The 14,999-nt window shown below is 37.3% G+C and overlaps 1 protein-coding gene and 1 pseudogene across 3 annotated transcripts in view; one reads left to right on the top strand and one right to left on the bottom strand.

Annotated features, from left to right (window-relative positions):
- Nucleotides 1-14,999, top strand: part of LOC113663787 (NACHT, LRR and PYD domains-containing protein 12-like) — a 631,994-nt gene that overhangs the window by 192,149 nt on the left and 424,846 nt on the right. The window contains exons 10-11 of one of the 3 annotated variants that reach the window (XM_047803870.1): nt 237-410; nt 1,054-1,261. The exons of 1 other annotated variant lie outside the window; for it this stretch is intronic. In XM_047803870.1, the coding sequence (XP_047659826.1) occupies nt 237-410; nt 1,054-1,060 (181 nt within the window). In that variant the 3' untranslated portion in view covers nt 1,061-1,261. Of the gene's footprint in view, nt 1-236; nt 411-1,053; nt 1,262-14,999 lie in introns of those variants that run through there. One more of the 3 variants, XM_047803869.1, reaches the window with a different exon arrangement.
- LOC113663806 overlaps nt 1-14,999 on the bottom strand; it is a 589,387-nt pseudogene that overhangs the window by 244,872 nt on the left and 329,516 nt on the right.

Below are 14,999 nucleotides of genomic sequence, written 5' to 3'. Positions count from 1 at the left end.
TAATAATCCCACATTGTATCTGAGGACTGAGGAGATGTAACTACCAGACTAACACTTATCACTGTGTTAATGAGTAGTATGTGAATGTGGATTTAGATGAATGACGACTTCCTGTTTTGTTTTTCCTGTTGTTGCTGTTTTTGCAAAAAAAATACAAAAATAGATCAAAGTGATTAAACACTAGAAACGTCCCTGTGTACAACCAGTGAAGAGTGTGTCATTGTGTCTCTATACAGGTTGTATATGTGTGGTGTCTCAGATGAAGGCTGTGCTGCTCTGACTTCAGCTCTGAGATCAAACCCCTCACACCTGAGACAACTGAATCTGTCCTGGAATAATCTAGGAGACTCAGTAAAGAAGCTGCTGTCTGATCTTAAGGATGATGAACATTACAAACTACAGACAGTGGAGTGAGTAATGACCTGTTAATAAAAGTTTACCCTCATTATCATTACACGTTGATACACATCACATTTCTCTTCAATAACTTTCAGATTATCAGGTTAGAAAATGTCACTATATTCTATTTAATCAGAATTTTTCTAACGATTCTCTTTAATGCTGTTTTGTGTTCAGTAAAGTGTGTTGATGTAAAATTCATGTGAAGGCAGAAAACAGGGATTCAGACAGTCTACAAAAAGTCACCAATGAGTTGATGAGAGTGATTGTTAATGAACATTGTGTCTTCTGTCATTCCTGTAAAATTCACCTGAGTTTGTTCTTAAAGTCTGCACTTAAATATAAATGTAGAACAAGATCTAAATGACACAGTAGTGTTTGTTATATAAAAAAGCTCCTGTGATTGGATAAGAGCAGTGATGTGATGGGTAAAGATCTGCTCATTATCCTGTTAGAACTTGTGGAAGTTCTCATTTGTTCTAGTTAAATGTTAGAACACAGATGTTAGTAAGAATGAAGAAATGTTGAATGATTCATTATAAACAGGAGATGATGATGTTTCTGTTGGAGCAGAGATGATTACATGCTGTTGGTCATGAAGTACCACAGTCCACTTTGTGCTGATTAATTCACATCTTTTTCTTTCATATTCAGGCTCTAATGAATATCTGTGTGTGATGAAGACTCCAGTGTTCCTGCATTACCATGATGGAGAATAGAGAACATGTTTATTAACACATCACTCATTTAGTTCTAACACATTAAACACACACAGAGACGTGAGAAGTGTGTGTTCATCGTGTACAGTGAATCAGACTAAACACAATTCTACACTGAGTTTATAATGACCTCTGATCCCTGGGTAAAATTCCCTGGACCTCAATCCCATAAAAACCTGAGGGATTATTTGTAACAGGAGGTGAAAACCCACAGGAACTCGAGCTGAACCCTGTTCATTTTACTGTTTGTGTGATTTATTATTTGTTTATTATTGTGATATAATTTACACTTTTTACACATTTATACTAATAACTATATTACTGGATACATAACTAAAATTTTATTCAGGGTTCGTACGGTCATGAAAAACCAGGAAAAGGAAAAGTCATGGATTTTTAAAATGACAATTTCCAGACCTGTATAAGTTTTGAAAAAATAAATCAACCCAGAGAGTTTTGGAACAGCCATGGAAAAATTGTTTAACAATCTCTGTACAGTATATTTGAATATAGTTGATAATATTGGTTAAATTACAATAGTTAAGGTTCGCACGATCCATTTCGTGATGTTCTCTGCGTGGGGTATCGCAGTTTCAGCTAGCGTAAGTACACTGTAAAAAATTGACACAACTTGACTTAGTCAAGTCATCTTGTTGCATTGACTCAGTTAAGTTGAGCATCCATTAGGTGTCAAGTTCAATTCAATTCAATTCAATTCAAGTTTATTTGTATAGCGCTTTTTACAATAGACATTGTCTCAAAGCAGCTTTACAGAACATAAACACAGAGCAGAAGGTAAACATAATTAATGATAAAGGAATTAATGAATAATAAAAGAAATAAGAATTAACAGAATAAAAATTCTAGATTATTATTAGATGTATATAGTTCACAGTGTGTATGTATTTATTCCCCTATGAGCAAGTTTGAGATGACTCAGGCAGCAGTGGCAAGGAAAAACTCCCTTAAATTGGTAAAGGAAGAAACCTTGAGAGGAACCGGACTCAAGGGGGAACCCATCCTCATATGGGTGACACTGGGGGTGTGATTGTAATATACAGTCAGTTAAATGTGGTATTGGTGTGAGGTTCAAGGACTTCTGATCTCCTGAGTACCACAGAGTCTAACTGGAGATGTCTCAGGATTCTTAAAGTCGGCCTCGGCTCAGTGGACGTCCAAAGGCTTCGTCCCACAGAGGACGTTGGGAGCTGGTACAGTGTCTGGATGCCTCGGGATGGGTACAAAGAGAGAAGCAGTGGAAAGGGATTAACATATCTGCTGTTCATAAAAATGTGCTGGTCTGATGTACTGGTGCATGATATTATGGGATGTATTATGTGTACGCCTGACTAAAGAGATGAGTTTTTAATCTACATTTAAACTGGGAAAGTGTGTCTGAGCCCCGAACACTATCAGGAAGACTATTCCAAAGTTTGGGAGCTAAATAAGAAAATGCTCTACCACCTTTAGTAGACTTAGATATTCTGGGAACTAGCAGAAGTCCTGAGTTTTGTGATCACAGAGAGCGTGAAGGATTGTAACGTGTTAGAAGACTAGTTAGATACATGGGAGCTAAACCATTAAGAGCCTTGTACGTAAGTAGCAGCAGTTTGTAGTCAATTCTATACTTAACAGGTAGCCAGTGTAGAGATGATAACATTGGGGTTATATGGTCATACTTTCTTGTCCTAGTGAGAACTCTGGCAGCTGCATTTTGGACTAACTGTAACCTATTTATTAAAGATGCAAGTTCACTCAACTTTTATTCATTTGCTGAAATTATTGAGCCAACCTACCGAATCAATTAATGAGCATTTAAAATCTTTAGTTAAGTCAACTAAAAAAACTATTGGTAAAACACAATTTTTATGTTTTCACAACAATAGATCTAGTCTAATTGACATAAAATAGTAATTTTTCCTCAACATAACTGAGTTTACTGGACTTCATTGGTTTGACAAGTAGTTCTGGATATCTAACCAGATTTTTTAATGAAATCAACACAACTGCAAAATACAAACTCAGCATTTATTTTTTAAACAGATACATTGCATCCAAAAACACAGACCTGAAGAATTCTTTCAAAGATATAAAAACACTAGACAAGAAAAACCTTCACATATACACAGCTCACACAAACAGGCGCAAACTTCTGTATGCACAAACCCATCTTAGAGCCAAAATAGTACAAATAACTCTCCTTTTCATCATATATTCATTGCAAGAACAAGTGTACTTGAATAATTCACAATAAGCTGTGTTAAACTTTACATTAAACTGTTCAAAATCTGTCTTCAATTCCCAATCATAGAAAAAAAAAAAACAAGGAAAGAGGAAGCAGTACAAGCTAACAAGAAAACCGTCAGTTTAAAAAGATTTCAAGAATACCATTTTCCCACTTAAAACAATGAGATCTAAAAACAACAGTGCTCTTAAAATTTAAACCAGCACAAGGAATAAAGTAGCAAAATGGAAAAAAGGTTTTGTTTGTTTTCTGTCTTATCACAGCAACTTGGTGTTCAAAGAGTGAACTCTTGTGGTGCAAGAGTCTGATCCAACTCCAATAAACAGCCGCTGTATCACTTCAAAAGTGAATTTTAGTTCCTTTGGATAGTCAAGATTTAATGCGTACACCAGGCCCATCAGGTTCAGAAAAGCATTAAGCATTACCACTTCTTCCTCAATCACCAGGGCAACATCATTGTAGAATGCTGGGAGAGGTTCATCACATTTTCCACAACCACAAGAATTCCAATCACCACGCCATTGATCACATCCTCTTCACGGTCACTGGGCTTTATAGAATGTAAACAAAACAAGGTATTATTACTTAAAAGCAATTACACGATTATAGTCCCAGTCCCCTTCAAATTGAGAGATCTAATGTTCAATTTCCCCTGGTTTTGCCTTACATGTTTTAGTTGACCTCGCATATCTTCATGAATTTTGAAGGAGTCTCTCGCATGTACCATGGCAGACCTAGCAATGCTGCTGTCCTCATCTTTTGGTTTGTTGCCTGTAAAATAAAATGGTTAAAGTACCAGCTTTATTCTTTCAATCCCATTTTTCTTTATCATTTCTCCCCCTCCCTCGTTCTTCGATGCTTTTGAAAAAATGAAAACTTTTTTTTTTTTCAAATTTGCACATTTACACTTGTATACTTTTATTGTAAATAAATTGACAATGATGTGTGAAACAACAGTTGTTTGTTAACTTTCTGTTCACCAAAATAAGATTTAATAGTGGATGTAACACACTCATGTTACTTAATTCAGGGGTGTCTAATCCTGCTCCTGGAGAGAAAAAAATGTATTGTAGAGTTTAACTCCAACCTGGTTCAACACATCTGCCTGGAAGTTTAAAGTGATCCTGAACACCTTAATTAGCAGATTTGGTGTGTTTAATTGGGGTTGAAGCTGATCAGGATCTTGGCTCCCCAGGAGCAGGATTGAGTATCCATGCCTTAAATTCATTGGGGATATAACAATAATTTAAAGATATTAAAGGATAGGTTACCAAAGATAATTGTCATTTACTCATTTACATTTTTTTCGACTATCTCAGCAAAGGCAGCAGTCAATTCATTGGTTAATACACAATTGTGCTTAACCAATACACTTTCAATTATTCTTGGAGTGAACTCTTGTACTGTACAATTGATTAAACACTGCAAAGCTCATTTACAATTTCCTGTGTGGTGGAGACATGTAGAGTTGTTTGCATGAGAAGTAACAGTGATGCTACTTTGTGTTTAATCAAATCCTGTAAGTCTTTAACATCTATTTCACTATCTACTGTTGAGCAATCCAGGCTGAATGAATGGGTTTCAGACTCTGCACTTTCAGGGTTTGAATTACCAGAAATGCAAGTTTGATACAAGTCTGTTCGAAAATCTTTAAGAGTGCTGTCGCGATGATGCCTACTTTTATGAGCACGGAAAGTCTTGAAAGGGGCACCTCGCTGGCTCTTTCTTTTTAATGTGTGTTTTAAGATGTGCAAAATACTGTATAAGACTGCAAGCCTCTGAAAAGTTACACAGTGCTTTAAGCAATTTTGAGGAGGCTTGAACACACTGACTATGGTTGCAAGCTAAATGCTTCTTCAGAGACAGTTCACTCCTAAATGTGCATACACAATCTTTATACGTAGACGCATGGGAGTGGACAGTGACATGCCTGATGGCAGTGTCTCAGCTTGTAATGTGTGATTAGGGCATGCTGGTTGGGTGAGGAAAATCTACAAATCTTGCAACACCACCTCATTGATATGGAGTTGAGCTTCCACTCTACTTGCACTGCACTGATCCTGCAAAATAAAAAAATAAAAAACAGTAGTCAAACTCCATCAAAGTATACATACACTTTAAACACAGAAATATTCACTGAACATCTTACAGTACTTACCAAATACAATGAGGAAAATAATATAAACACTATTTCTATGACTGGGTGATACATTGAATATTATAGTGATGATATTGCTGGCAATATGAAATGAAGCAACGCTGTAAATATAGCTTTTATTAGGTGAAAATGTTTCTAAATTTCATGATTCTTCAGGGTTTCATAGATAACACAAATGACAAAAGTTTAATGATGCGATTATTAAGTTGTGCTCAGATGTATGTTTCTTAAACGATAAAATAAAAATGCAAATTTCTCATTAAACAGAAATATGGAGTATCGGCGGTGCTTCGAATATTACTGATCATTCGGTGTTTCTTTGATAATATCGTTGAAAAACGATAATGACATCTGTAAGTGCACTATATGCTTGACTTTTATTTTGTATCTGTTTTGGAATGCATTTCTGGGTCCTGGTGCTTCATTGGGGTTCAAGTGCATTCAATAAATGTGATCAAGGAACAAGTGGAACGCGTCAACAATGCTTCTTCCTGCTACTTTCCCTCTCAGAGGTTATAGGTTGCCGCTACATTCAAGTCAACAGAAAAGCTTGGGAGTGTGGATGCAATTGGAAATGGCTTCCTCTGCTCACCTGTGTTTGAATTAAGGCGATTTCAATTATTGTGAGCTGTGTTTTCTGCTGCTGTGGAAGACGCTGTGCTGTTTGGAATTGAGTTCACACCTTTGTTGTGTTAATGAACTCTAAGATATGGAGCAAAACGCGGATATCGGCAAGCAAGACGCTGTTGGCGGCGAGCCATGCGGTGAGCAAGCTGATAGTGGCAAATGAGAGCATAAACTCATGGCTAAGGCCTTGGCAGCAAAAACTGATTCGCTACAAAAGGATCGGAAAACTAAAGTGAATAAAGTGAAGAGTATGATTGGATCCAAGAAGGAATTGACGAAATGTGATGACAATGCATCTCAAGTAAGCACAATGTTTGAAAACATGCAACTGATTATGTCTGATGCAATTGTGTCACATAAATGTTTACTGTCTGTTGTACCTCCAGATGAACAAAGTAAACAAAATTAATGGTTTGATGTTATTTGTACCCGTTATCAGGGTTTTTTGGAGGATATGGAATTATGGCTCTTTGAAGCTAAGAAACCAAAACACTGTGTGGAAGCTTATAACACTCATGAACCAGTCATTGTAGCACAAATGACAAGCCTGTACAATCTGAGTCTGGTGATTGTAATGACGATGTTCAACCAAATGACAGTGTTTCAAATACAAGCAAAAAAGGCTCTTCTGGAGTAATGTCCCATGGATCTCGATCCAGCCACTCTTCTGTGTCATCTGCACCTCTTAAGGCTGAAGCAGAATTGGCTGCATTATTGGCTGCTCAACAAATGTTACACAGGAAACATACATTGGAGGAGCAAGAAGAACAACTGAGGAAAATAAGAGAGAAACTGAAGTTGGAAACCAAGCTGGCTGAGTCAATGGCTAGAGTAAAAGTGTATCAAAATGCAAAACTGGGATCATATACTTCTGCTAACAGAATTAAATCCGGTTCTTTCAACATAATTAGTCAACAATTGTGTCTTTAGTGTTTTGCATCAATTATGCTTTTTTGTTTGAGTTAGTGTTTTCATCAGTCTGTACAACATGTATGTCAATAAATGTGATCAAGGAACAAGTGGAACGCGTCAGCAATGCTTCTTCCTGCTACTTCGCCTATCACCGGTTATAGGTTGCCGCTACAACATCTGATAAAGAACACAGTAAAAATTCACTTGTATGTATTGTTTTATCTGTTTATCAACATTAACTTACTATAGTCAGACGACTTCTCTTTCTGCTCACATCTCGACTGCAGCTCGCTCTAGCAAGCAAAATTTTAGTAATGGCCGGTTACTAAACTGGTTCTAACCAGTTCTTTCGGACAGTTCGTTTCAATGAACCGATTCAAAAAACCGGTTCACCAGTTCTTTTACCTCCTCAAGTAACGAAGTTGTTTCTATCGTCCCATGAAAATACAATTAAAGACATTTAAAAAAACTAATTTGTAGTAATAACTTCAGTTAAATAATAATATCATCATTATCTTGGAAAAGCACCCATAGTGTTCTAATGGGCAAACAGATTTTATTCTTATAGTATTTTAAAGTGAACTAGTCTCCATTACCTTTTTACAGAGATGAGGATTAAGCTCATAAAGCTTAAACTAGACCATGCTCAGCACAGCAGGTCTCAATTCAGTGAACTGTATTCAGTATTAATGAAGTTTGCAACATGTGATTGAATAAAATCAAAACGCGGACGGTCAGCGCTAATGAAACAAGTCTAAATTAACATTAAAGAATGTGTACTTACTCATTTCATTATTTGCAGTGAATAAAGTCCATCTGTAATCGCGGGCTCCTTCATCTTTTCTGGCATGATCAGCAACTTCCAGTGCAGAAAATGGCGGATGGCGCATCTGTCTCAACTTCGTTAAAATAGTACGTCATAAAGACGTAGAGTTTCTAGCACATGCGCATTACACAGAAAATTGATGGAACTATGATTTGTTGTTATATGAACTTGTTATTTAAAGTTTTCCATTTCCCATCAAGTCGAGGTTGTTAGAACTCATCCAATTGTGTAGTGAGGCACTGCAAGTTGACAGGACATGATTTTACTTGTTCACCTGACTAAAACACAATCATTTTTTACAGTGTATGCTAATGTTATGTAGCAATGCCAGGGAAATGCAGATTTAAAAAATGTATGGCTTCATGATGAAAAGTATGAGGGGTGTCTGGAGAAAGATCAGGACCCGGGACGTGCTAAATGTACACTGTCTCATAAAACGTTTGACATTTCAAACATGGGAGAGCAGCGCTGTCTAGCCACGCTAAAGGTGCAAAGCATCAGTCTGCAGCTGCGTGCTCGACAGCTCCCAACCCCATCACTGGCTTTTTCACCCGTGTGTGACTTACTTGACACCAGCTCCCAGCTGCTATGCTTCCCTCTCATCCACTGTAAAACAAGGGACCATTTTGAGTGCTGTATCCAGAAATTAAACCCTAACTGCAGAGGTACTGTGGACACTAAAGGTGGCTAATTCGCAATATTCCTACAAGTCTTGTGAAGACACAGATCAGCTTTTTTAGACTATGTTCCCAGACAGCAAGTTAACGGCCAGCTTTGCATGCGGCGAACACAAGTGCTCATATTTATGCACTTTTGGACTGGCTCCTTATTTTAAGAAACTGAGTTTGGCAGATGTATGGAACCAAAATGAATGAACTAAAACTCCCATGTTTAAATTATGTAAGCACTGGTGGATTGAGAATGTCAACGTTTCAGAAAGTGAATTGCTACTCTGGCCACATGTCAAACAATACATTGAGATGGTAGAGAGAGGTGAACTACCCAATCCAAAAGTAAAGTCATTTGAAGAGGTGAAGATGTGCTGTGCTGATCCTCTCTTCCCAGTGAAAGTGGTAATATTCAACAGCATTGATAGAGAAATCGACCTCTTCCTCACCATGTATCAGCCTGACCAACCAATGCTGCCATTTTTCTCCGGTGATATGTAGAAACTGATTAAAGGTAAGAACAAACATAAATTGTATGTTTGCTTGTAATGTTTTTATCCTTATATAATTATATACACTGCAGTACAAACATTCAGAAAAACGCAAAATTAAAATGACATTTTTGACATTTTCCATTATATAATCTAGAGCAGAGGTATTCAACTAAAATTGAAAGAGGTCCAGTAAGAGAGAATTTCTTGAAGCAAAGGTATAGAAGATCAGAATGTCTAAGTAGTTAATGTAATATATATTTAAGTAGCCTAGTAGTTGTATCAACATCTGCAAGCAATCAATACCTGACTGTCAAATCAAATAAATTCTGTACAATTCAAAAACTTTTTGTCATGTAACATAGAACAGATCATATATAATTGTAGATATGTATAAAGTTCTCATTAAATAAAGTAGGGCTACATTTCAAAATAAGAGAAAATAAATAAAATGTGAAAATTGTGTATGTTTAAATAAGTGCTTAACTTTCCCCTTTTATATCTCAGTGAGAGAACTGAGCTCTACCTTTGCAGGATGTTAAACCTGGGCTTGAATGGAGTCAGGGCCGTTCTCATACACATATGGAGCTGCTCATTAATGAGTCTGGAACGATATTTAGTTTGGATTATGTTCATTGTAGAGAAAGCTGCCTCACAGTTGCATGTAGAGCCAAACATGGTCAGGATGTATAGGGCTACTTTCCTCAGACCTGGGAAAGCTGTCTCAGGGACGCTGTCTTCAGATTTGAGTGGAAATGTTTGTTCAAAACCTTTATGTTTTGTCTCATAATGGCGTTTCACATTGTCACTTTTAATAAGTGCCACTGTTTCTGTACATATGAGACACACTGGTTTAGTGTGAAGTGGGAAGTGTGAACAGAAATGAGTCTCACTCGTCTGTTTCTCTCCCTTTCTCCTTCTCACTCGTCTGTTTCTGTACATATGAGATACACTGGTTTAGTGTGAAGTATGAACAGAAATGAGTCTGTCCATTCTGGATTAAATGCTCTATTTTCGCTGTCCACTTTTCTTTTTTATTTTGGAAAGCGCTATTTGTTCTTTATTCTCCCTTTCTCCGTCTCACTCGTCTGTTTTTTTCCCTTTCTCCGTCTCACTCGTCTGTTTTTCTCCCTTTCTCCATCTCACTCGTCTGTTTTTCTCCCTTTCTCCGTCTCACTGGTCTGTTTCTCTCCCTTTCTACGTCTCACTTGTCTGTTTCTCTCCCTTTCTCCCTCTCACTCATCTGTTTCTCTCCATTTCTCCCTCTCACTCGTCTGTTTCTCTCCCTTTCTCCATCTCACTCGTCTGTTTCTCTCCCTTTCTCCATCTCACTCGTCTGTTTCTCTCCCTTTCTCCGTCTCACTCGTCTGTTTCTGTCCCTTGTTTTCTACATGTATCGCTATCTTTCTTTCATGTGTAACTTTACCGTAATTCTCTCTCTGTCTTGCAGTGTTAAGTTGCAATAATGCACAGACATGATTGGCTGAGTGGTATCACGTGGGATGGCTTAACTAGCATGTAATTGGTCTGTTCGTTCCACTAACACTATTGTAAAGATTGCAAAAGCTGCACCGGATAAAATAGAAGCACCCCGCCAAGTTTTACATCATAAACATCTACATTGTGTTTAGAAATGTCAGATGCAGGGCAGTGGAATAAAACACTGTTCAGAGATGTTTTTTAGCGTCACCTACTGACCAAACCACAAAGTTTTTTTTTTGCCACCACATTAATTGAGGGAAGCGCCTGCACGATCACTTATTATTATATATGAAATTAAAAGTTAAAGTAACATGTTTATTATTTTACTATTACTGTCTAGACCAATTTATTGGTTTGTTTTTAGAAAACAGTTCATGTAATGTTTATTCTTGTGGTTTAGTAAATTAATTTATGGTTAAATAAGTAAAAATATCAGTTGTTTTTAGCTCAAAAGATACATTCGTAATTTTAATTTGGCTTTTAAATTTGCAAATTAAGTTATCAAATTGAAGAATACAATCACTTAATTTTACATTTTCATCACCATGGGACGATTTCTGAAGGAAAAGCATTTGGAAGAGGCCACATCCACTCTAAAGCTCCTCCATGTCCCTTTTCAAGACAGCAGTCTGCAGAAGGACAGTTTTCAGATTGATATTGGGTTAACAGCAGAAGCCACCCCGACCAAACTCAAGTCTTCCAAAAAAATTTCAGATAGACTAGAGATTAAGAAGGACTGCAAGAAACTGTTGATCACACTCATTGAGAAGTGAAAAAATGCTCCAGTGCATCACACGTTAGTGAGAAGCATGCAGTGCCTTGACCCGAGATGCATGGCTGAAAGTAAGGAACTCTGCGTAACTCTAATGAGAAGGATGTTGCACATACTTTTTGAAGCTAAACATGTAAATGAGGCAGTGTGCGAAAATATCCTTAGAGTTTTGTGATTTGGCTGCTTTTCAGGTTAAGTTCAGGGAATTTGACCCCAAAACTGCTGTATGAGACAATGGGAACAAAACCATCACTTTCCAGAGTGTGGAATGTGGTGATTCTTCTTGTCTTATCACATGGTCAGGCAAGCGTTGAAAGAGGTTTTTCAATCAACAAAGAATTAATAGTTGAGAATCAGAGGGAAGGATCTCTGGTGGTTCAGAGGCTCATTGTTGACCATGTCAGATCTGTAGGGGGGGGGTGTAACCAAGGTACAAATCACAAAGGAGCTGCTCCTTTCAGCTCTAGGAGCCAGGCAGAAGTACCATGGGTACCTGGATAAAGAGGAAGGCTTTCAATGATTAGTTGGAAGATTTGAAAAAAAAGGGCTAGGATGGAGGCGGACATTTGTGCTCTTGAGAAATCGGAAATGAATATGCTGAAAAGGCTAAATCTTCAGGCAATCTGATCTTACAGTTTTTTACAATCGCTATGACAGTTTTTTTCAATACATTTAACAAGTTTCCTAAACTCTTAACACGGTTAGCACAACATCCGTCTTTGTAGGCTATACAATTAGCACATTTCTTGTTGCTTTGATACAAAATGCATACAGTTAACACCAATTTAAAATGCTTGAATGTCTTTTATACACAAGCTTAACCAAGACCAAAATAATGTCATTTTACATTCTAATTTACAAATGCTTTCACACTGTATGTCAGAACAGATTACATCATGTTCTTAACATAACTTGTATAGGTTAAAGTCAAAGTGTACAGCTGTTCCTATTGTGAATTGAAACAAATATATTCCCTGTATTTTATTCTATTGCTAATGAGAAACAGCTTATTGCAGTTATGCAAATATATAAATCACAGCTGATTCCCATCTAGGAACCACACTCAGGTGTTGAAGTTTTTTCAATCGCATGATCATATGTCCTAAAAGAGGACTCTCTGGGCTGATCTTGTGTGGAAAAGGAACAATATAGAGCAATACAAAGAAAGAAAGAAAGAAAGAAAGAAAGAAAGAAAGAAAGAAAGAAAGAAAGAAAGAAAGAAAGAAAGAAAGAAAGAAAGAAAGAAATAGAATGCCTGCACGAGGGAGAGGAAGACAAGTACCAGTACGAGGGAGAGGAGTAAGGCAAGGACAAGGGAGAGGTGATAGAATGCATGGTGGCGCTCAAAGAAGGACCAGAGCTAGGGTATCTGATCAAATAAGAGACCATGTCAAACCACGGGCTATCATACAGAGAGGCTGGTGAACGAGTACAGCCAAATCTCAGCTTGGACACAGTGGCATCCATTGTCCGTATTTTCAGAGAAACCAACAGGTAGGACATTGCTTCTCCTACAGCAAAGTGTAAATACTTTTACCATTTACTGTATTAGAGTGACTGTATGCCTCCGGTCTCAAATATGTAACTCTTTTCGCCCCTCCAGGGGCAGAGGAAAGCTCTTGAATGAAGAACAGGAACTTGCTTTTGTCAACATGGTGATTGCTTACAATGAAAAAAAACTGAAGGACAATCAGTCCAGAGTTGTAGAGGACAACCTTGTCTTTGGGAACATTGCAGCAATCAGCATAACATCCATTTCTCAGACTCTAGCTAAACACAGAGTCCGAATGAAACAACTATACAAAGTTCCTTTTGAAAGGAACAGTGAGTGCATCAAAAAACATGAAATTATCTGTTGACAAGGCTGGCTTCAATTTGGTGAAAAGGCGTCACTGTGGGAGAAACATAATTGGCAAAAGGGCCACAGTTACCGTGCTGTGCCAGAGAGGAGCCAACATCACCATGTGTGCCACAATCTCCAACAACGGTGCACTTCTTCCTAAATGTGAGATTGGCCCCTACAACACCGACCGCCTTCTCCTGTTTTTAGAAGACCTGCACGAAAGACTGGTGCCAGAGGTAGAAAGGGGACAGGTGGGAGACCACTTTCCAATATATGTTATCACATGGGACAATGTGGCATTCCACCATTCACGTGATGTCCCATTTTATTGCCCCTTACTCCCCTTTCCTCAACCAAATTGAGGAGTTTTTCTCAGCCTGGAGATGGAAGGTTTTTGACCATCATCCACATGACCAAATGTTAGGGTTGCAAAATTCTGGGAATTTTCAAGGCTGGAAACTTTCCATGGGAATTAACGGGAATATATGGAAATAAACTGGGAATTTAAAAAAATGCAGAGTTGCCTATTACAACGAACTTAGATGTAGTTAAAAAAATAATAATCTTGCAGCAGAATTTTGTTTAAAACAACAAGATTTAATGCAATTTAAGTTGACTTGTACCAGTAAGCACACTGCTTACTGGAGTGTCATTGAGACAAAACCCCCTGCAGGTACTTGCATTCTTCCATAACATGCACAGTAACACTTTATTTTAGGGTCATTTAACTAGTTGCGTAATAGCATGAATATTAATAGAATATTGGCTATTTATTAGTACTTATTAAGTATTAAGTACTAATAAATAATAAATAATAATAATAAACTTAAGTACTTTATTAACTCATTACATATGACACATATTAATGCCTTATTCTGCATTAACTTATTAAACAATCTTAAAGTTTTTTCAATTGCTAACAAGCGCTTACCTATACTTAAGATAATTTTTCTAAACTCTTAACACAGACTTACACCTACAAAACACAATTGGCCAAATTGATAATTTTCCTCTCAAAAACACATTTTGTTAAATATATACTAACTCTCCATTTCAAAACAGAACACATCTTTCTCTGCACACACTAACTTTACTGAAACACTGGAAATCTGACTCAAAATGAAATTATCCTGTTAAAGAATAACACTTTTTTCCCTTCACAAGGTATATGCAGTCGATCAAAGTACACCAGATTTCAAAATAAAATGGCTATTGTTGAGCTGAATAGACTTTTAGGTTTCAGGTAACATGCAATCCACCTTTTACGCAAAATTTCTTAGTTGGGAACTGTATGTCCACATGTACAGTAATGTTCACATTCAAACGCATTCCAGTAAAAAGCAAATCAGTTATTTTTTTCTTTACTGTTTACTAAAGGAGGTACAGTAGAAACACAATATAATAGAACAGAAAAAGTTTTACAGTATTGCTTACAGTGGACAAAATATCATATATAAGAGCATTCTGAAAAACAAAAAAACAAAACAGCAAAAAGCGCAGATAAGAAGGGGGGAACTAAAAATAGCACAAAATTAATGTATCTAATCCCTGCGATCTTCAGGGTTAGGCCACATGTTTTTGTCAACATCACATCTGATATCATCCAAGGCGATGCACCTGGGAAAAAAACGCTTGGTATGTCGGATCCACCCTTGGCAATCTTGAACTGTGATGTCCCTGCAGCCAGCATCCATGGCTTCAAGGAGGGACATCTGGTCATGTAGCTGATGGTCATAAACCTTCCACCTCCATGCAGAAAAGATGTAAAGATGTAAAAGAGATGTTCCTCCACTATGTGGTTGAGGAAAGGTGAATAGGGTGGAAGGAAGGGACTTACCAGTCTTGGGTGGATTTCAA

Source organism: Tachysurus fulvidraco, chromosome 19 (genome assembly GCF_022655615.1).
Source record: "Tachysurus fulvidraco isolate hzauxx_2018 chromosome 19, HZAU_PFXX_2.0, whole genome shotgun sequence".
NCBI lineage: Eukaryota > Metazoa > Chordata > Actinopteri > Siluriformes > Bagridae > Tachysurus > Tachysurus fulvidraco.
This window is presented reverse-complemented; position numbering and strand designations above follow the sequence as displayed.